Here is a 21,624-nt window from a genome sequence, read left to right as displayed (position 1 = left end):
AGAAAGTAGCCAAGGAGCTAAAGGGATCTGCAACCCTATAGGTGGAACAACATTATGAGCTAACCAGTACCCCGGAGCTCTTGACTCTAGCTGCATATATATCAAAAGATGGCCTAGTCGGCCATCACTGGAAAGAGAGGCCCATTGGACTTGCAAACTTTATATGCCCCAGTACAGGGGAATACCAGGGCCAAAAAGGGGGAGTGGGTGGGCAGGGGAGTGGGGGTGGGTGGATATGGGGGACTTTTGGTATAGCATTGGAAATGTAAATGAGTTAAATACCTAATAAAAAATGGAAAAAAAAAAAAAAAAACAACAGAATTAGAAGACCAGGAAACTTCTGGGTCCATAAGGAGGGGAATGTCTCAGAAAATAGAAAAGTCCTTCCCAATATGAGGTTCTGTATTTGAAAGGCACAGGCACTGTAACACCTACTTTCTATGGTTTCACACAGATAAGGAGGAGAGCACACAGATGGCTCCATTGTGTGTTTGTGAAACATCCCTAGTTTCTGCTTTCTGTTCCCATTCATTCTCTTTCCCACGTTAATTTAGGAGGTGTGTCACTGTGTCCTCTCAGGTCCTTCACATCCAGGGGGCTTTGGCATGTATAGAGGCCCTTCTTCCCTGACTCCTTTCTCACTCATGTTTCTAACCAGTTTTCACTTTAGTTCTCTTATCATCTGTAGTTTTTTAGAAAGATTTTAATACTTTCCATTCCCCAAGAAAATGTTAGCTAGTTATGATAGCCTCCTTTCTACTGTAAACTTACATTTAAGAAATAAGTGAGAAAAAGAGATATTGGACTTCTATGTTATCTAGAAAACAGAATTCTTAATCATCTTAGGTGAAAATGGTAGTAAGAACTATGTTGTAGCAGTTGGACACAATGGAATTCAGAAGGAGTCTCAGCAGTTGAGAGGTAGAAGCCAGAAGAAGACCCTAAGTTCAAGGCCAGATTAAGCTGCTAAGGAGCTACTCTTAGAAAATGAAAGAAAAGACAAAAGAAGAAGAAAAGGAAAGGGAAACAGGAAGGGCAGACTGGGGAAAGAGAGAAGAGGAGGAGGAAACTATGGAATAATAATTGAGTACAAGTTTAAAATAAATTTCAGGCAGGGTTTCCCTAAGTGTGTTCAATATCCATTTATTTTTCTATTGATCCAATTTAAGAGTTAAATTTATTCATGAATATTATTTTCTTATTGCTTTTATGTTTGTACAGTCCCATCGTTCCCTGCGACCCCCTTGTTCACCCTCCAGTTCCTCATCCCATTCCTCCTCCCCATCTCCAAGGGGATGTCCCCCATCCCCTGTCAGGCCTCCCCACTCCTTGGGGCCTCAAGTCTTTTGAGGGGTAGGGGCAGCTCCTCTTACTGAGGCCAGACCAGGCTGTCTTCTGCTGTATATGTGTCCTGGGCAGACTAGCTAGTGTATACTGCCTGGTTAATGTCTGAGAGATCTCAGGGGTCCAGGTTAGTTGAGACTGCTGGTCTTCCTATGGGGATGCCCTCCTCCTCAGGTTCCTCCAGGCTTTTCCTAACTCAACTACAGGGATCCCCAACTTCAATACAATGGTTGGGTATCAGTATCTGCTACTGTCTCAGTCATCTGCTTGTTGGGTCTTTTGAAGGACAGCCATGCTAGGCTCCTATCTGTAAGCATACCATAGCATCAGTAATAGTGTAGGTCTTGGAGTCTCCCCTTGGGATAGATGCAAAGTTGAGTCGGACACTGGACCTCCTTTCTTTCAGTCTCTTCTCCATTTTTGTCCCCGTAGTTATTTTAGACTGAAAAATCTTAGCAAATTAATTCTCTGTTGCCTATTACACAATAGCAGTTCAGTCTCCTTATTGACTTAAATATTATCTTATTGTTCTGATGAAATATAAACCTTTCATTACATTCCAGTATATGGAGTAGGAAAAGAGCCAGACAATAAAAAAAAGGTTACCTCTAAAACAACATAAAGACTATTTTAGCCTACTGTTCTCTCAATATATATAAAATGAAGAATCAATAATAATTAAACCAGGATTCAGAAGCCAAAACCAAATATGATCACAGGTAATACTCTAGACAGGAAAAGATATAAATACAAAATAAGATAAAACAAAAGAAGTGTATTTTCTTGAAAAAAATAGAATTAAAGAAGAAATGAGAATTGTGGGATTCTAGCTAAATGTAGTAAAACAGAGCTCAGAGTCAGTTTCTCTCTCTCCTCTCCTCTCCTCTCCTCTCCTCTCCTCTCCTCTCCTCTCCTCTCCTCTCCTCTCCTCTCCTCTCCTCTCCTCTCCTCTCCTCTCCTCTCCTCTCCTCTCCTTGCTGTCTCTTTCTCTCTATGCATCTTTTGTGCAAATTACTGTGTGTTTGAGAAGGAGAAGAGAAGGAAGGAAGGAAGGAAGGAAGGAAGGAAGGAAGGAAGGAAGGAAGGAAGGAAGAGGGAGACAGGTGTAGGGAAGGATGGAGGATTAGCTGTGAGCCCGCTCTTGTAAATAGGCAAAGAGGCATCTGAGATTTTTATACAAATATAGATGACACCATTTGAGACTGACTCAGGTAGGTACTCCCTGAGTGCTTCTTCAGGAAACCAGAGGGGAAAAAATCTTGTCCATCTAGAATCCTCAGAAAAGGGCTTAAGAAAGATCTGTGCTAGGAGCTGATCCCAAATAAAGAACCAACATGGAGACAGTCCAGATTGGAAAGAATGCTAGTTTGAATGGACAGAGTTCTCTGAAGGTCACTAGAGGGATGAGACGTCAATATCTGAGGTGTTGCTGAGTATTCCTGATCAAATACAGAGGGGAAGTTCTGATGAAAACGAAAAATAATCTCTTGTCTGTCCTGTCCACACATGAAGTCAGCCCTCACAGACTTGATGTCTGCCCACACATGAAGTCGTTTCTCACAGTTGAGATGTCTGCTCACCTTCCCATGAGCACTTTCTCATTCATCTTGCATTTTCAGACTTGATGATGGAAGCTTTTACACCTGAAGATGCCAGATCTTGAACAATACCATTTAATGCTGCTTCCAAATGAAATTGAATGGTAGCAGAAATGTCCTATAAGTTGAAAGTATGAAATGAATCTGTCTACACGAGAACATGCCAAGCCTCCTCCTTTGTCATGTGTGATTTCAGGTTGGCAAATTAATCAAGGAAGCTGCAGGGAAAAGCAATCTGAAGAGAGTCACCCTGGAGCTGGGGGGAAAGAGCCCTTGCATTGTGTTTGCAGATGCCGACTGTGAGTACAGTTCCTTCCTAAGCATCTCATCATCTTCCTCCTGATGCCTGATCCTGTCACAGTCACCTAGAGTCTTACAAATGACTTTCCTTCAAGGGGAAAGGGGTTAACGAGCATCTGTGGTGACTCTGGGAAGCTTTTAAATTGTTCCGTAATGTAGATAAATTAAGCAGGAATACAATTTTTCCTGGATTGGAATAGAATGCTACTTCTCATTGTGAATCAGAGATAGCATAAATGGACTACACATAGCATCTACGATGTGTTTTTGATAGTTCCATCTAACAGAAATGGCTACTCATAGAATTCATTGATGTCACTGTTGTGATCTTTAATGGAGATATTAGAACCTACTGCTTGGTTAACAGAATTACTAGCCTTGTACTCTAATTAGTCCACAGATTCACACCAAATTTCTACAGCCATGAACTGAGTATTTCTCATTTATAAAATACTACTTCCTTTTGTTTAGAGTCAACACTATTCTATTGTAAAAATGCAGGCATATTTTACCATCTAAACTAAGTGAAGAGTTTGTATGGTTTTATGACTGAGGTTTGAGTTAGATTTTGAATTTTTTTTCTAGAGTAAGGACAGGATGATTTATTCTGATGTGGTGAGTTTGACTTGTTTGAGTGTGTCGTTTTCAGAAAAATAGCACTTTCTATTAACCAAAATTTTCAATAATATTATGAAATTATTAAACGCAATAAGTAATTCTGATATCTATTGTCAACTAGTTAAAACCTGACACGTAAAGGAAATACGATTGCCTGAAGAATTAAAAATGGAAAAATATGGAATTATTTGTAATAATATTTGGTCTTATCAAATCTACATTCCTCAGAGGCCAGAGCAGACACCGTCTTCTCAGATTTCCTTTGTTGTTTTCATTTTTATGGTAAATAAAGTTTAATTTATTACCTGACTTCTAAGTGGTGATAAATCATAAAAATGATTTATCATTTTTCTGTATTACCATACTGCATCTGAGAAATATAATTGCGTGTGTATTCTTTCGAAAATATTTCTTCTCTCCCTCCTGTGACTGTTTCCTTTGCAGTGGACAGTGCTGTTGAGTTTGCACACCAAGGAGTGTTCTTCCACCAGGGTCAGATTTGTGTTGCAGCGTCCAGGCTTTTTGTTGAGGAATCAATTTACGATGAGTTTGTGAGGAGGAGTGTGGAGCGGGCTAAGAAATACATTCTAGGAAATCCTCTGAACTCCGGAATAAATCAAGGTCCTCAGGTGAGTAAACATTGGAAAGATAGCATTTCAGAAGGAAAACCAATCTTTTTATGCCTAATTTAGATTGGGTAAGCTTACCTTCTTATTTATGCTCATTGCTAGCTGATATTATCTTCATCTGGTCATTTAAAGAATCTAACTTCCAACAGCAAGGACATGATTCTGTTCTGTGGTGGCCATTTTTTAAAAAGTATCTAGAGACATTGTAGGAGCCATGTGGGAATGTTGCATCAAAAGAAGGACTGGGGAAATGGATCAATCCCTAAAACATTTGTCTTATATCTCCGAGGACCTGAGTTCTGGGCTAACACTCACATAAAAACTGGATGTGTGTAGGAGCATATCTGTAATATTAGTGTTCAAGAGGGTGAACTAGCCAGTTAGACTGGAGCTATGAGTTCAGGAGCCTGCCTCAGTGGATAAAACTGAAAGCCATTGAAGAAGATACCCAGTGTCAACCTTCGTCACACACACACATGTACATGCAGGTACACACAGAGGTACCAGCATTTGCTCCCACATGTGCTCACATACATGCCAATACATACAGCTGCACACCACACTCACATATACACACCAAAATGAAGGAAAAATTTAAAATGTTATCAATTCCTTCATTCTTCAATTGGCAAGACTCTTCATTCCTACAGACAATTCTTAGTCTGGAAAATTGTACATATGGCTGCCAATTCACTCTCATGACCAATCTTTCATCTCAGCTGCCATTCTACAGGTCTAGGTAGTAGAACATTACTGAATCTTCTGCAGGCTCCTCAGTTTCTGTGGTGTAATGAGTGTAATAAGTGGTTCTTGGAGTTCCTGTTTTCTGGGCTGCTGACAGGTTTCTCTCTTTAGTTGTCAGAAGCCAGGAATTCCCAGGGCTCTGGGTTTCTTCTTCATAGTTAGATCCACTGTAAATATGAATGGCTTTGTTTCTTTCACTCAAAAGTCACCTTTTCCTTTTGTTCTTGGCCTGTTTGTTGTTCAAGCTCTTGGCCCTTTGATTCTGAGTTCACTCCTGCCTCTGGATTCTGCTCTGAATCAGTGATCCACAACCGGAGGCAGTTTTCCACACACCCACAGGGGACACTGACCTTCTCTGGAGACTGAGTTGTTATAACAAGTTGAGGGGATCTACTCACATCTAATGAACAGAGAGGAAGGGACGCTGCGGCTGAAGACTGTACAGTGAACAGGAAACCACACAACAACCTTTATTTCCCTAAATGCCAGTAGATTCACTCCTGAGAGCTGTGCTCTTTCTGGGGCCTGGATGTTGACTTTGGTATCGTCACTCTTTCACATTAAATATGCTACAGTGTGTCTCCCTACTGACACAAACTTCATTGAATTTTAAAATAAGCATAACCTAAATTCAATTCACAAAAAATTGGAGGACATTGCTACTGACTATACCTTGAGAGAGGAGTCTGACAAAACCATAAAATTTAAAGGATACTTGGTCACTGGCTTCTCAGGATGCAATTAATTTGGAAGACTATTTGGAATTGTCTACTTAGTATAAATACCCAAACAGGAAAATCTTAGCACAAAACCACTGGCAAGCATGGAAACCCAAAGCAGTAGGGTAACTGTCAAGCAAAACCATTATTGTTTTGTATCAATGTCATTGTATTTTTTTTTACCACTGAGTTCAGAGATTATATAGAAGTAATTGCTGATTTTTATCAGATTTGGTAATTTTTTTTTCAATTTTGTTGTTAAGTTTGTCTCATAGTCTAGAAAAATGTGTAATTCTGAGTGCTTTTGTCGATACTATTTCTTGTCCTAATTATCTATTGGTCTGTTTACATAAACATAAAATACTTTTATCATTAGATATATGATGAGAAGGCAGAAGATAGGGAGTGTAGATGAATGGTATGCTGGGACTTTGACCAACACAAAAGTTTTGGAAGTTCCAGGTGTAACAATGCTTATATATTCTCTCTTTGTCTCTCTCTCTGTCTCTCTCTCTCTCTCTCTCTCTGTCTCTGTCTCTGTCTCTGTCTCGTCTCTCTCTCTCTCGTAATAAAAAGGAGCTTATGGGAAGAGACACACATTGACCAAGCTCTTGGTTAACATCTCATCTACTGCTGGCTGAGTTACCAAGTTTTTCTAAACAGAGTTTTGGAATTCATACTGAGTCACAACCAAATTGGTACAGAGAAGTTTTGGCCATATGTTTGTGTATGAAAACTATTTTTTACAATTTTCTGGATTCATTTTTGAAAGATTACCAAGTAAATGTATTTGAGTCTTACAGAAGTTATAATAGGTTAATAGGTCTGTTGTTTATTTTGCATTACATATCAGTGTTCATAAATGGATAGGTTTTTTCATTTATAAAGTATTCTCTATCTGACTTCATCCACACACATACACAATATACATATATGTGGATATGAAATGAGTAGTTCCATTTGAAAAAGAAATTTGACCTTATTTTCTACTCAGTTTTTTTTGCCAATAAAGAGGACATAGTTACATAAATCTTGAGAATACATTGCACACTGAAATGAGACAATGTCATATATTGACACATCTAGCACCATGATTATTTTGCTGCATATTCATAATCTCTATTAAATAAATAACAACTAAACCTTTTATGTATGGTAACAATCAAATTCACCTCTTAGATGTATTAAGGATTTTTTTAAACATTTTTTATTAGATATTTTCTTCATTTACATTTCAAATGCTATCCCAAAAGTCCCATATACCCTCCCCCAGCCCTGATCCCCTACCCACTCACTCCCACTTCTTGGCCCTGGCGTTCCCCTGTACTGGGGCATATAAAGTTTGCTAGACCAAGGGGCCTCTCTTCCCAATGATGGCCGACTAGGCCATTGTAATAAGGATTTTTTAATTTGAGAATTTTATGTGAGGCAATTCTACTCTTCTCTTTTCTCCCCTCCATCTCTTCCCTTGTTCTCTCCCTCACTCCACCTGAGTGGTATCTTCTTTAATTATTGCTGCACATATCTAAATATGATGTATATAGCCTGCTGAGTGCATGTGTGGTAGCTTGTATGTGTTGAGAATTTACTTATTGGGACTGAATAACCTATCAAGAGTTCTTCTTTGACAATCCTGAATTCCTCTGACATCTGCTATTCATTTCCTGTGCTTCTTCCTGTGCTGTAGGTTCCGGCGAGATTTTCTCCATCTATGTCAGCTTGTCGGTTGATTTTTGTCATTGTGTGGGTCTTTTTTTAAAATATTTTTATTACGTATTTTCCTCAATTACATTTTCAATGCTATCCCAAAAGTCCCCCATACCCTCCCCCCCCCCACTCCCTTACCCACCCATTCCCACTTTTTGGCCCTGGTGTTCCCCTGTACTGGGGCATATAAAGTTTGCCTGTCCAATGGGCCTCTCTTTCCAGTGATAGCCGACTAGGCCATCTTTTGATACATATGCAGCTAGAGTCAAGAGCTCCGGGGTACTGGTTAGTTCATATTGTTGTTCCACTTATAGGGTTGCAGTTCCCTTTAGCTCCTTGGGTACTTTCTCTAGCTCCTCCATTGGGGGCCCTGTGATCCATCCAATAGCTGACTGTGAGCATCCACTTCTGTGTTTGCTAGGCTCCGGCATAATCTCACAAGAGACAGCTATTTCAGCAAAATCTTGCTAGTGTATGCAATGGTGTCATCGTTTGGAGGCTAATTATGGGATGGATCCCTGGATATGGCAGTCTCTAAATGGTCCATCCTTTTGTCTCAGCTCCAAACTTTGTCTCTGTAACTCCTTAGCTGAGCTCACTTTTGAGATTTCATGGGTACAGCTTCCAAGTCATATACAGAGAAGACATTTTCTCCAGGCAGACATCCTGCTTCCCTATTATTTAAATAATACCATGGCTTTTATAAACTTTCTGGCTCTTAATTTACAATGCTTCCCAGGCCGTAGTGTGGGGTTGTATTGAGATGTATCAACTGAGTTAATATATTTTAATATCTATTTTCAATGCTCTTGTTGGACTATGGTTGCCAAACGTGTTTTCCATAGATATGCTTGTGTTTTTTTAATTATCATTTATCTGATTTTTAGCATGTCAAATCTAGAGAATCAGAAAATTTTTATATCCAAAGATTTAAAGGATATATTTTTATACCATCACAACAATATCATGATATATGTGTTTTTCTAGCCTGGTCACAAAACAATAAAGGCCTCTTCTACACACAAGAATCATTGGATGGAACCAGATAATTGATAAAGAAAGCCAAGATTATCCAGAAAGTCAATCTGACACCTTACACATCATACTGAACATGTCCTTATTGAGCAGATCTAATAGCAATGGCACTTAGTCTTGTTATATTAATTGATAAGAAGTGATACCAATGATTCTCATTTTAAAACAACCATTAGAATTCCATAATAGGCTAGAAGTGAAGAGAGTATTTTGGGAGGGGGTTATCCCTTTCAGTGACATGTACAGGAAATTTTAGAGCAACATGGTACCACAAACTGTTCCACAGTTTCTAAAATTATAACTGGTTGTGGTGGCATTTATTCTACTTGCAAGCTGGAGCGGAGTGGAGGGCAATTAGAGAGCAAGCATGGTATCTCTTCTGATTCTTCAAAGACTGAGGAGATTGACAGAGCCCAAGAATATGAAGAATGCTATTTTCAAGTCATAACAAGAGACATGTTGAATAGGCAAAAACCTGACTCTCTTCTTAGTGCTTTGATCGCTGTTTTTTTGTTTGTTTTGTTTTTGTTTTTGTTTTTTTTTAGTGTACCTCCTCCCTGCACTATCTCCCCTCCAATAGCCTGTTTTCACCAATAATGTGAGATCTAAGAGATAATCATTTACCCTTCCATGAGAGCTGAGATAAGGGGAAGACCCTATAGTCCAATGCAGTGTGGGACGAGTAGGATTATTCTGATATCACCAAATGGAACTCTAACCTCCTTTTCATTCTTACTTATGTAAAATATTAGTTAAATATTGCATCAATGAGAGGGGAGGCCCTTAGTGAAGGCTTGATGCCCCAGGGTAGGGAAATGCTATGGTGGTGAGGCAGGAGTGGGGGAGTCCCTCATAGAAGCAGGGGGATGGGGGATTGGATAAGGGGATTTACTGAGGAGAAACTGGGAAAGGGGATACCATTTAAAATGTAAATAAATAAATATCCAATAAAAATATTGCATATTCATGCTGCTGTATGTTTAGACACAGTTTATCTGTTGAAGTACTAAGAGGATAAACAGACCGCGTTAGCTGTTGGGATGCAACTTACTGAGTTGAACTGAGGATGATCTCAAACTATGATAACTAGAGATGCCAGGTCATGAATGGCTTAGAGGTGTGCTGGCCTTGTCTCTGTCTCTGAAGAAAAGAGGTCTCTGACCATCAAAAGCTTGCGCTTCTCAAGTGATATATAGCCACTGAAACTGAGTCAAAGTCCTCTCTCTCACTTCATTCCTTTTTCTCACTCAGGACTAAGATCCCAGACCAACACATTTAATCACTAACAACCCTTTTCTTCCAATGTGAAAAAAAAACAGTTGTAAGAAAGTTTTATGTATTCTCATGTCGCCAGATTCTACTCTTTCCTAACTGTACTAAATTTAAATACATTCAAGCATTCTTTCCTGAAATTCATGAGAAAGAAAAACATACTGGAAAATGAGATAAATGTATGTCACCTGCTTTGAATGACCAGATTTAATATGAATATCCTGGCATTTTTGACGCCTTCATTCACAATATGTTATCTTTATCATTGCTCCTTTGCCCATGGTTTCTCCCAACTAGATTGACAAGGAACAACACAATAAAATACTTGGTCTCATTGAGAGTGGGAAGAAAGAAGGAGCCAAGCTGGAGTGTGGTGGAGGTCGCTGGGGGAACAAAGGCTTCTTTGTCCAACCCACAGTCTTCTCCAATGTGACTGATGAGATGCGCATTGCCAAAGAGGAGGTAATATTTCCCCATGGGTCTGTTGTTGTTGTGTTTGCTGTGTTCTCTCTGTGTGTAAGCTGTGTGTCCCTCTAAAAAATCAGCTTGTTGAATATCATTTTCCTGAAATGACTGATGATAAGGTTTTAAATATTTTGTGAGCACGACTGAGCACTGAGGAATCCAGTGGGTCCACAAAGAGTTATCAAACACACAATAAGTCACAATAGTTTTTATAATTGCTTCATTCACAGCCTTAAAGGAATGGGAAATGATGCTGTCATTTGTTAAAACAGGAACAATTATGCACATATTAAGTTACATATGCCAGGCACAGAAGAATAAGTATTTACTGATCTCAGTTATAAGAACAAAAAAAAAAAAGTCAACCTAACCTCATAGAGACAGAGTGGACTGGCTTTGTAAGGGAAATGAGGGTGACTCTTAGGAGCACAATCTAAGGACCATCAATAAAGATGGTACCCAGATATTCAACGTATAAGTAAGAAGAACACTGTGTGATTAAAATGGCAGCTGTATACTTCACAAGCCTGAGGGCTTTTAATATATGCAATGATATGTATAGTTGAACAATAGAAGTGTCATGTACTACACCCCAATAAGAAGATACTATGACTCAAATACATGGAATAATAATTTCCCATTCAATGAATTTATTCTCATGTTCTTGATGTGACAGAGGATCTGATAGCTTATTTTTGCTGCCTCCATAATATCAACAAATAAAGAGATAAAGGGAATATTTAGCTTTACATGAAAAGGAAATAAATGTAAAGAACAGAAATAAAAGTCATATGTAGGTAGATAATTCACCATATTTATGTTCACTCCTCAACTGCATTTAAATTTCTGTACTTACTGGGCAATTCTTCTTTGATTAGAGTTATTGCTGTAGAACTTGATTAACAAGGGTAGGAAAGAAATAAAGCAGAAAGTAGTCTTCACTCAGGGAAACATTTATTGTGTTCCTATAATGTATCTAGTAGGAATATCTCCTTTGCTGCTTCAAAATGGGAGCCAAGAGTCTATACCATGTGAGCTAAATTGCTGCAACTCTGTGTAAAGCCTCCGAAGTCCTGCTCCATCTGCTTCCCATTTCCAATGTTCACAGTGTTATGTTTCCCAGTTATGGGGTCACGATAGTTTAGAATTTCAGGATCTGTCCCCAGCCTTCAGGGAATGGTCCCTAACTGCTTTATATAACTCAAATAGACTCAGAACCAATTTTTACCAATCTATGTTCACATTTCCAAGGAAATTGTAGTAGCATTCAAAGAAGCCTCTCTTTTATTTAATTTTGATTAACATCTTATTAGAATATAGAAATTTAATACCTAGAGAGATATCCAAGTGTTTCCTCTTACCTGGAGGGTGACATATAAACTGAGCTGCGTATGGGTTTTACTGACTAGATTCCAGTAGAAGTGAAGAGCTGACTCACTTTGGATTAGACAAGCTGTGACTCTTGTTTCCTGTTCTGTGACTCCAGCCCCTGACAGAGACTTCGGGGTTTGGTTTGAAAGGATGATTCTGGAGTCAGGTTTCCTGTAATAAGTTTGGTTGTTTGTTTCTTTGTTGGTAATACTGTCTAAGGTTGGGTGGCTAGTAGAATCTGAGTAAAAACTTGTGCCATGTGCTATTTTAGCCAAGTTTTATAATTATAAAAGTATCCAAGTATAAAATGAATGATACTTAAATCAACAATACATTGCTGTTTAAAACATAAACATTGTTTTCAATCATTGCCTATTTGTTACTATTAGAGCAAAGCACTGCTTTCTTGGTCTTGTTGTTTTGTGCAATAACTTAAACAGTGAAGGAAACTGTAGTTAAATTTTAAGGTATTTATAAGAAAATGATGCAGTTAGTGAATTGATGTTCAGTTCTTCCCGTTTTGGGCAGCTCTATTGCAGGATATAAGAATACATTCTGTAGTAACAATTGGTGTCTGCCCCACAGAGAATGTGACGCACAATCACAACCTCTTTTTATGTTGACTGGCCATAGTCAACTATTCTAATTCTAACACATAGGTCTTAGATGAAAGACAGCTCCTTAGCCAATGAAGAATGGTTTCTAGGCAAACATATGTACTATGTTTAAAGCATATATAGTTTCTATACTGTTAACCTGTTTTTCTGTCATCCTTTGGTAGATATTTGGACCAGTGCAACAAATCATGAAGTTTAAATCTATGGATGATGTGATCAAGAGAGCAAACAACACTACCTATGGTTTAGCAGCAGGAGTCTTCACTAAAGACCTGGATAAGGCCATCACTGTGTCATCTGCTCTGCAGGCTGGGATGGTGTGGTAAGTGCCGCTGAGTAAGGTGTGTCCTTCAGATATCAGCCATGTAGGCAGACTGACTTGATTTCCTCTAGACTTGAACTTTCATAGAACTTATTTGATCTGTTATGAAGGTAGTTTCTGTAAATAAAACCAAAAGACATTATTATCAGGCAGCTTTTCAAATTACTCGTGTAGCACATTGACCATTTTATGGCTATTTAATCTAATACATATATATTATGTATATATTATTATTATTTTATGGCTATTTAATCATATATATATATGTATATGTATATATACATTGTTAGATAATTTCAGGACAATCAGCATCAGCACTCTGCTATGAATATGTGAGATGAAAGGAAAATTCTATCATTAGTCAACTTTACATTGGACAGTTTATATTGGTACCTTATGGAAGTTATTATTGTTGCTATTATCAACTTGCCATACTTAAAATGAAGCCTAAGGTGTTATATTAGCTGACTGCATATTCTATCCTGGTCTCCTTTATGCTTTTTAATGAGACAGGAACTCACTTTCTTGCTCAGTCTGGCCTTGGATTCACTTTGTGGCCCATACTTGCACTGGATTTCTTACCCTCCTGTAGCATGCTCCTGAGTAGTTGGGCTGGGTATGATGCTATTCTTTATAAAACTTAGTTTCTGTGTATGAGTTTTTGGCTTGAACGCGTGTCTGTGCATCCTGTGAGTTCCTAAGGCATACAGAAACCAGAAGAGAGCTGATAGTGGGATTATAGACCGTTGAAAGCCACAAGAATTTGGGTACTGGGATCCTACTCGAGATCTTCATAATAGCAGCAAGTACTGTTAACTAGATCATCATCTTCCCATTATTTTCTCTAGCTTTTGAGTTAGTTTCTTCTTTGATTTTTTTTTTTAAATTAAGATTCATTCATTTATTTATTTAATGTATATGACTAAGCTATCTTCATGCACACCAGAAGGGGGCCTCAGGTCACATTCCAAATGGTTGTGAGCCACCATGTGGTTGCTGGGAGTTGAACTCAAGACCTCTGGAAGAGCAACCAGTGTTCTTAACCACTGATCCAACTCTCCAGCTCTTCTTATTTGATTTTTACAATTTAACTTTAATTCTCAGGTTGTACCTCTCAAAGGCTGTGCTCCACTTCTGGACTCTTTCTTCAGCGTCCCTTGTCTCATCAAGCCTCCCTTTCCTCAGTCCCAGCTACAGCACATGCTATTTTCATTCTCTCACCTGGATCGGTTAAGGAAAATCAGGCACACAGCCAGGCAGTTCTTGATCCTCTTGATAGCTTGAAGAATCTTTTCTTCCTAGCAAAGTGAGATTCACCATTTAGCAACTATTGGCTCAAAGTTGCAGTGTTTCTCCTTCCTTCCTTCCTTCCTTCCTTCCTTCCTTCCTTCCTTCCTTCCTTCCTTCCTTCCTTCCTTTCTTTCTTTCTTTCTTAAAGATTTATTTATTTATTATATATGAGTACACTATAGCTGTCTTCAGACACACCACAAGAAGGCATCAGATCTCATTACAGATGGTTGTGAGCCACCATGTAGTTGCTGGGATTTGAACTCAGAATCTCTAGAAGAGCAGTCAGTGCTCTTAACTACTGTGCCACATCTCCACTCCCCACAAAGTATTTCTCAATTCATCATTTTATCTCACCTGACAGCTACTATTTGTTATTCCAAACCTTATCTTTGATTAAAGAAAAAAAAACAGAAAACAAAACCAGATTAAGTAACATCACAATCGTACACTGAATGGTAGAGGTGAGAGACTGACCTTTTAGCACTCTAGAGAAAAACCTTCTCGACTTTCACCATGTACAAGTTTAACCAGCAGGACACTAAAATGTCAAATCCAAAATGCTCTAAACGATGGCAATGTAATGCTTGGATTTTGGATCATTTAAAATGTGATATTTTCAAAGATAAATTTTCAACCAGTAAAATTGATCTGAGTAATTCCTAGTCTGAAGAACTGTCAAAACGAAAACAGTTGTGCACTTCAGAGAAGGGATACTCACCTGAGAGATTCAAACTATGTAATGCGGGGCTGAGCCGAAGATGATTCAGCAGGGAAAGTGCTTGGTGTGCAAGCATAAGAAATGAGCTTCATTCTAGCTTCCATGGAAAAGCCAGACATGCTGTCCTGTGCTTCTGACTCTGTCATTGTGGTCATAGTCAGAGGCAGAAGCACGCTTGGAATTTTCTTGTCAGGCAATTTAGCTATGTTGGTAAGCTCCAGGCTCAGTGGGAGATGTGGTCTCAAAAGGTAAGATGGAGAGAAAATGAAAAACTAAATCAAACCAACACTTTACCTCTAGTCTCCGTTTAGTTTCCTAAATGTGCCCATGTGTGCATGTATGTGAGTGCATGAACACACACACACACACACACACACACACACACACACACACACACCATAAATAAAAATGTATATAAACAACCAACTGAGGGATAAGGTTGTGAAGCAAAGATCTCCATCATAGTATGTCTCAGTGATTTACTCTGGCATAGATCTTTTATTCAATGAAACCTTTCAAAACTGCTGTATAATGCTAATATAAAATTAGCATTAGGCACTATAGCTCAAAATCTTGTTTTTGTTTTTGTTTTTTTTAATAGTGGCATTTCTTCTCAAGTTTCTTAAAGGAAATAAATCAAATTCTCATTTATTTTGCATAACTACTGATCAACAGATTTTTCCCCTATAATAAAAGTAATAGTAAATTCAGTGTTACTAACTCATACATATTCATATTCTACATTTACTAAGAACTTGCTGTGTACTATGTATTTTTATAAATCATCTGGCAGAGGTCAGCAGAAACACGATAAAATATTAAAACATCTTCCTCTCTACATTGACATTAAAATAATTGTTCCTGGCCTGCACAATTGTACCCCTCAGCACTCCTCCGCATAACTTTGGTCTATTTTTAAGCTCCTCTTCAATCTATTCTCATTTTATACTATTTTTTTCTGTAGAAACACCTTCAAAAATATTTCTAAATCTATTACCAGATTGACTAATTAGGCTCAATTCCTGCCATGACTTCTGTTTAAACAATCTATTGATCAATGAATGAAAGAAATGAAATAAATATTGACAAATACCTCTGTAAAGATAGTTAATTTTAGACTGCTAAGTGTATAAACTTCAAGATTATTACAAAACTTCCTGCATAGAGGCCTTTAAAGAACAGCATTTAATCCAGGCTTCAGACACTTCCATTTATGGTACATTGATTCTTCCCTCTGTGATGATTCAAACTAACTTTTCAAAAAATAACTACTCACACTTATAGTTGTATTCTTCATTTCTAGGTAATATGTAGATGCTTTCTGCATTATAAATTATAGCACTGCTTTCTTGTCTCAGTGATCATATTAGGTTGAAACAAAGGAACTCTTAAGGCAATCTCTGAATAAATTTGCAGTTTAGAAATTATAGCATGAGTTAATTGTTTTCTATAGTAGGCTTCTCTTCTGTGTTTTAGGGTGAACTGCTATTTGGCTGTCCCTGTCCAATGCCCATTTGGTGGATTCAAGATGTCTGGAAATGGGCGAGAACTGTAAGTTAAACTTTGCATTTCAATAAATACCTAAGTTTGTGAAAAGGAGTACCACTCCCAGGAAACTGATCTATTCACTACTTAGGTAAACTCCATCCATATTTAGTACCAGATAGGATTTTAAATTTTGGAAGTACGCCCTAAGTGTATAAAAGCAATAGCAGATTGAATATAATTCATTAAGCTCCTACAACCATATAGGGCTGTGCTAAGTACACCCCAACTTGATAACTAAATTATCGCCTGCTTTTAGAATGGCCTACAGTATATGTGAATAGAAGCTATTTAGGAAACATTTTCAGAATGTAGGAAAAAAGGACAAATATGATCTTGAGATGTTAGTCATTAAATATTGAAATACTCTAGGTATTCAAATATACCTCCTAAATAAATGAGGGTTGCCTGATTGCAAACTGATAAGGTGATGTCTACCTAAAATCAGTGATGCATCTGTTAAATAAGCCACTTGCTGCACAATGTCTCTAGAGATTTGCTGAGGTGATTGCCACTAATGACTCCTTCCAAGAGTTAGAATGTGGTTCATTCTGAAAGGCAGACCAACAGAATTCAGAAGTTTGGAAGCAGGGTTCCCAAAGGACCTCCCATAGTGAACTCAGATGACTTTTTGATTTTCTTGGCTGTAGAAGTCAAATCAGTTTAGCAAACATTTGTCTGAACCTTCAATAAGGCTTATTTCTTGGCACTGAGTAGAGGCGGACATAGCTTAGCCTCACACACATCACACAGACTGTCATGAGAAGCTCAGCTGTTGTGTGCAGGTTTACTACAAATATGATGTGGGGAGCCGCACTCACATTTGCCATTATAAGATGGCGCTGACAGCTGTGTTCTAAGTAGTAAATAATCTGCACACATGCAGGGGCAGTTTTCCCGCCACGTGTTCTGCCTTTCTCGTGATGACAACTGGGCCAATGGGCTGCAACCAATCAGGGAGCGACACGTCCTAGGCGGAGGATAATTCTCCTTAAAAGGGACGGGGTTTCGCCATTCTCTCTCTTGCTCCTGAAGATGTAAGCAATAAAGCTTTTGCCGCAGAAGATTCCGGTTTGTTGCGTCTTTCCTGGCCGGTTGCGAACGCGTGTAAGAAGATAACCCTGACCTCATCTAGATACACGGAATTACAATCAATAGTTGATGACTAGCCCAGGCGTTTTGTGTACAAAAAGAGCTAGAAGCCAGAGCTAGTAATGTATAGAGTTTTCTCAGATAAGGAGAAATGTAAGCAGAGAGATGTTCTTGTGGCCTGAATTAAAACAATACATATACAGTATTTCTGAGGAAGATGACTCAGGGTAGTCTCAATATGACAATATACTTATAAGTCCCCTGAGAGTGCTCAGTGCCTTAATAATCCTAAATACAATGGAAAGCAAGTTTGTCAAAATTACAGGCTAATTTGTTTGCCTCTTTGACTTAAACTATTTGTTAAAACACTACATTTTAATGAAGTTTAGAGCAGTCAGTCAAGCTCCTCAATTATGATGAAAAACATGCTGTTGAGATTTTCCTTTCTTCTTCCATTTTTAAAGATTTATTTATTTATTACTATATGTAAGTACGCCGTAGCTGTCTTCACACACCACAGAAGAGGGCATCAGATCTCATTACGGATGGTTGTAAGCCATCATGTGGTTGCTGGGATTTGAACTTGGGAACTTCAGAAGAGTAGTCAGTGCTTTTAACTGTTGAGCCATTGAGATTTTCAAGGGATACGTGAAGATACTTAAATTATACACACAAAAATCAATATATAGGGATTATTGATTGCTCAGGAGAATAGGACATCTTTGATATATATGACTAAATTGGGAGAATAGCTGGTTGAGAAGTACCACAATGCAGCTCTCTAGGATAGCTTTGCAATCCTAGGTGTGTATAGGTCCTGAGAATAGTCCTATATACATGTAATTCAATAATCATATTCAAGGAATGCAGAACGTCACTGAGTGCAATCCTTCCAAACTAAGTCATCCACCAGGTGGAAACAAATCATAATTCCCAAAATTGGTTTCAGGTAAAGTCCTAATAAGTTACAGTGGTACCCACAGACAGACTTGACTCAGTTTCTGTTCAGTTGGGGTTGTCTTGAAATAAATAAATTATGGAATGTTAAGTAATAGAGACCTAAAATCTGAGAAGCCTGAATCAGGCAGGCCAAGTTTTAGTTTCTTTCCTTCTTAAAAAGGAATGTTAAAAATAAATAAAAATTCCAACAGCAAAGATTAGGTGTCCGTGTGTCCCTGAATTAGAAGAAACCATTAAAACTGCAGCTTTAGACAAACAGAACACCCTGAATGAAAGAGAATTTTGATCATTCTCTACCTGCTTATCACCACCACTTCTGGGCCAGGCAGATGGTGAACACAGGCTCCAGTGCAGCTGGCTGTTTATTCTGCTGCTCTTCAGTGACCAAACACTGCAAGGTGACCTACACCTCTCTTAGTTATTGGTCTGATAAAATCTGTTCAGGCCGATTTATGTAGTAGTAAATGCATAATCAAATAGAATAGTATAAATAATATCTTCTCTGGAAATAAGCCAAGTATGTAATTATTTAAAATAAGAGTCAAGTTTAAGAATATTTTTTTCTTGGTCAAAAAGCTTATGGTCATCTAGAAGCAATATGAACTGCTGTGTATTCAGTAAACATTTTATATCGTTCCTAGTCAGATAAGCAAGAAAAAACTACCACCGAATTAATTACTAGGGATTATATTGATTTACAGACTTACACTGCGCTATACAATCATATTTATTGACAATTTTCTTCCCTCTCTAGGGGCGAACATGGTCTTTATGAATACACTGAGCTCAAGACAGTTGCAATGCAAATATCTCAGAAGAACTCATAAAGAAGCCAGCAGAGTGAAGAGAAACTCTCAGCAGTGGCTGTACATCTCATACAGTCACCAGAAAGTGGTGTTTTGCTATAAGTTCTTCTTCTGTTGAGTTCTTTAAACGTAAGGAATTCATCAGTATTACTGTTAATCATAGAAAAGACGTAGCTTAATCTGGCAGAATCAGAGTCTTCTAATCCGTGAACCCAATTCATATCCCAGAACAAAAGGATACATTAAGGTGCAAGCTCTCTGTAACTCTGTCATGATAAGGTGCTTTCCATTGTAGCTACTTGTCTAGAGTACACACTTGGCAAGGAGGACCAGTCCTGATTTAAGCTCTGTCCCACACTGATTCCTTGAACTACGTACCATGCATGATAACTGAAAAGTTAGCTGCTCTATTCCTCGGGGTTATTCCTCTGAGTGTTGTGAAATATTTTCCAGAATGCCATGACTGCTTGTCAAATGAAATGCCTCCCTGTAATTCGAATGCAAAGCTTAATAAAGGCAATCTCGCATGATTTTGTTCAGTTTGAATTTTTAAAATATATATTTACTCTTTGAGAGTGTCATATATGTGTGCAATGCATTGTGATCTTCTGCAATTCCACTCTCCCCTTTGACTCTTCCCAGATCTGCATTTAAGTACATCTACATCCCAACTTCATGTACTTTTACATCTATTGTGACACACTGAATCCAGCAATGCTGCCCCCATGCACATGAGTGTGGAGCCACTCACTGGGGCATTAGCAATCTATCAGGAGCCATATCTCTGGAGAAAACTGACTTTCCTTCTGCTGGCAGCCGTCAGGAGCTAATAGCTCCACTTAGGAAGATGGCTTGTGTGCTATTCCTCCATTCATGCTATACTGTTGACAGAACACCCACAGAATCTAAGACGTTAAACACGAAGGAAGGCCCAAGTGAGGATGTTTTAATCTGACCTAGAAGGGGGAACAATTTTTTTTTTTTTTTTGTAAATATTTGAGAAGCATTGCTGTTACTTTTCTTTGATAGACTTCTGCACTGAATCAACCTGCCCTTGGAAAGTTTTTAGTCAAGAGATTTTAATCACTGCCCTGTTTGTTTCATTTCTTCTTATAGCTAGTTTTAATTATTTTCTTCATCTCGGTTTAAATTTTGTAGGTCATATGTGACTTAGCTTCACCCATTTCTTTTAGATTTTTAAACTTGAGTGTACACTTTTCAAGCATCTCATCCGATTCTTTGAATTTTCTCAGTGTGCGTTGCACTGTCTCTGTTCACCTCTACTTTATTAATTAGGGCCTGTGGTGATTTGAATATACTTGGCTCAAGGAGTGGAACTAGTGGGAGGTGTGACCTTGTTGGAGTAGGTGTGGCCTTGTTGGAGCAAGTGTGTCACTGTGGGCATGGGCTTTAAGACCCTCCTCCTAGTTGTCTGGAGGTCAGTCTTCTACTAGCAGCCTTCAGATGGAGATGTAGGACTCTCAGCAACTCTGGCCCCCTGCCTGTCTGGACACTGCAATGCTCCTACCTTGATGATACGGAACTGAAGCTCTGAACCTGTAAGCCAGCTCCAATCAAATGTTGTCTTTTATAAGAGTTGCCTTGGCCATGACATCTATTCACAGCTGTAAAATCCTAATTAAGATAGGGCCTTTTTCCCTCTTTCTTCTGGTTAATTTGACCAAAGGTTTACTGATCTTATTTTTCTTTTCAAAAAACTAACTCTTTACATAGTTCAATTTTTGTCTTCTTTCTTTTTCATTTTTATTTTATTAGTTTCTTCCCTGGTCTTTATAATTCTTCTCCATATAATGATTTTTGTTTTGTTTTGTTTTGTTTTTGTTTTTTGAGACAGGGCTTCTCTGTATAGCCCTGGCTATCCTGGAACTCACTTTGTAGACCAGGCTGGCCTCAAACTCAGAAATCCTCCTGTTTCTGCCGCCCAAGTGCTGGGATTAAAGGTGTGAGCCACCACCATCGGTTCTATATAATGATTTTTATAGTTTTTTTCCTTGTTTTTTCAATGCCTTAATGTTAATCATTAAATTATTTATTTGAAATCCCTATGATATTTTTTTTAGTGGTATAAACTGCCCTATTAGGATTTCTTTCACTGAAGTCCAAAAGATTTGAATATGCAGTATTTTTATCTTAATAATTCTAGGATATTTTCAATTTGCTTTTTATTTCTTCAGCTACATATTCATCATTCAATAGTGTGTTTTTAAAATCTCTTCTAATTTATCTGTTTTCTGTAGTTTCTCTTGCTGTTAATTTCTATCCTTATCTCATTGTGGTAGGGTGGAATACAAAATAATGTTCCAATTTTCAACTTTTCTGAGACTGGATTTATGGCATAACCTGTGATATATTTTAAAGAAGATTACATGGTCTGTGACAAGAGTGTGTTTTCTTTTCTGTTTTGGTAGATGTCTGTAGGGACAACCTGATACATACTATCTCCAATGC

General features: G+C 38.2%; 1 protein-coding gene across 1 annotated transcript in view; it reads left to right on the top strand.

Moving 5' to 3' along the window:
• Aldh1a7 (aldehyde dehydrogenase family 1, subfamily A7) overlaps positions 1 to 19,686 on the top strand; it is a 34,604-nt gene extending 14,918 nt beyond the window's left edge. Inside the window, exons 8-13 of the mRNA NM_011921.2 lie at positions 3,139 to 3,241; positions 4,305 to 4,489; positions 10,264 to 10,428; positions 12,584 to 12,741; positions 16,229 to 16,303; positions 19,104 to 19,686. Coding sequence (NP_036051.1) covers positions 3,139 to 3,241; positions 4,305 to 4,489; positions 10,264 to 10,428; positions 12,584 to 12,741; positions 16,229 to 16,303; positions 19,104 to 19,176 — 759 coding nt within the window. The 3' untranslated portion in view covers positions 19,177 to 19,686. The remainder of the gene's footprint in view (positions 1 to 3,138; positions 3,242 to 4,304; positions 4,490 to 10,263; positions 10,429 to 12,583; positions 12,742 to 16,228; positions 16,304 to 19,103) is intronic.
• The last annotated feature ends 1,938 nt before the right edge of the window (positions 19,687 to 21,624 follow it).

The sequence above is a fragment of the Mus musculus genome, chromosome 19 (genome assembly GCF_000001635.26).
Source record: "Mus musculus strain C57BL/6J chromosome 19, GRCm38.p6 C57BL/6J".
NCBI classification, from domain to species: domain Eukaryota; kingdom Metazoa; phylum Chordata; class Mammalia; order Rodentia; family Muridae; genus Mus; species Mus musculus.
The sequence above is the reverse complement of the archived record's forward strand: the minus strand, read 5'-3'. Positions and strand labels throughout refer to the sequence as shown.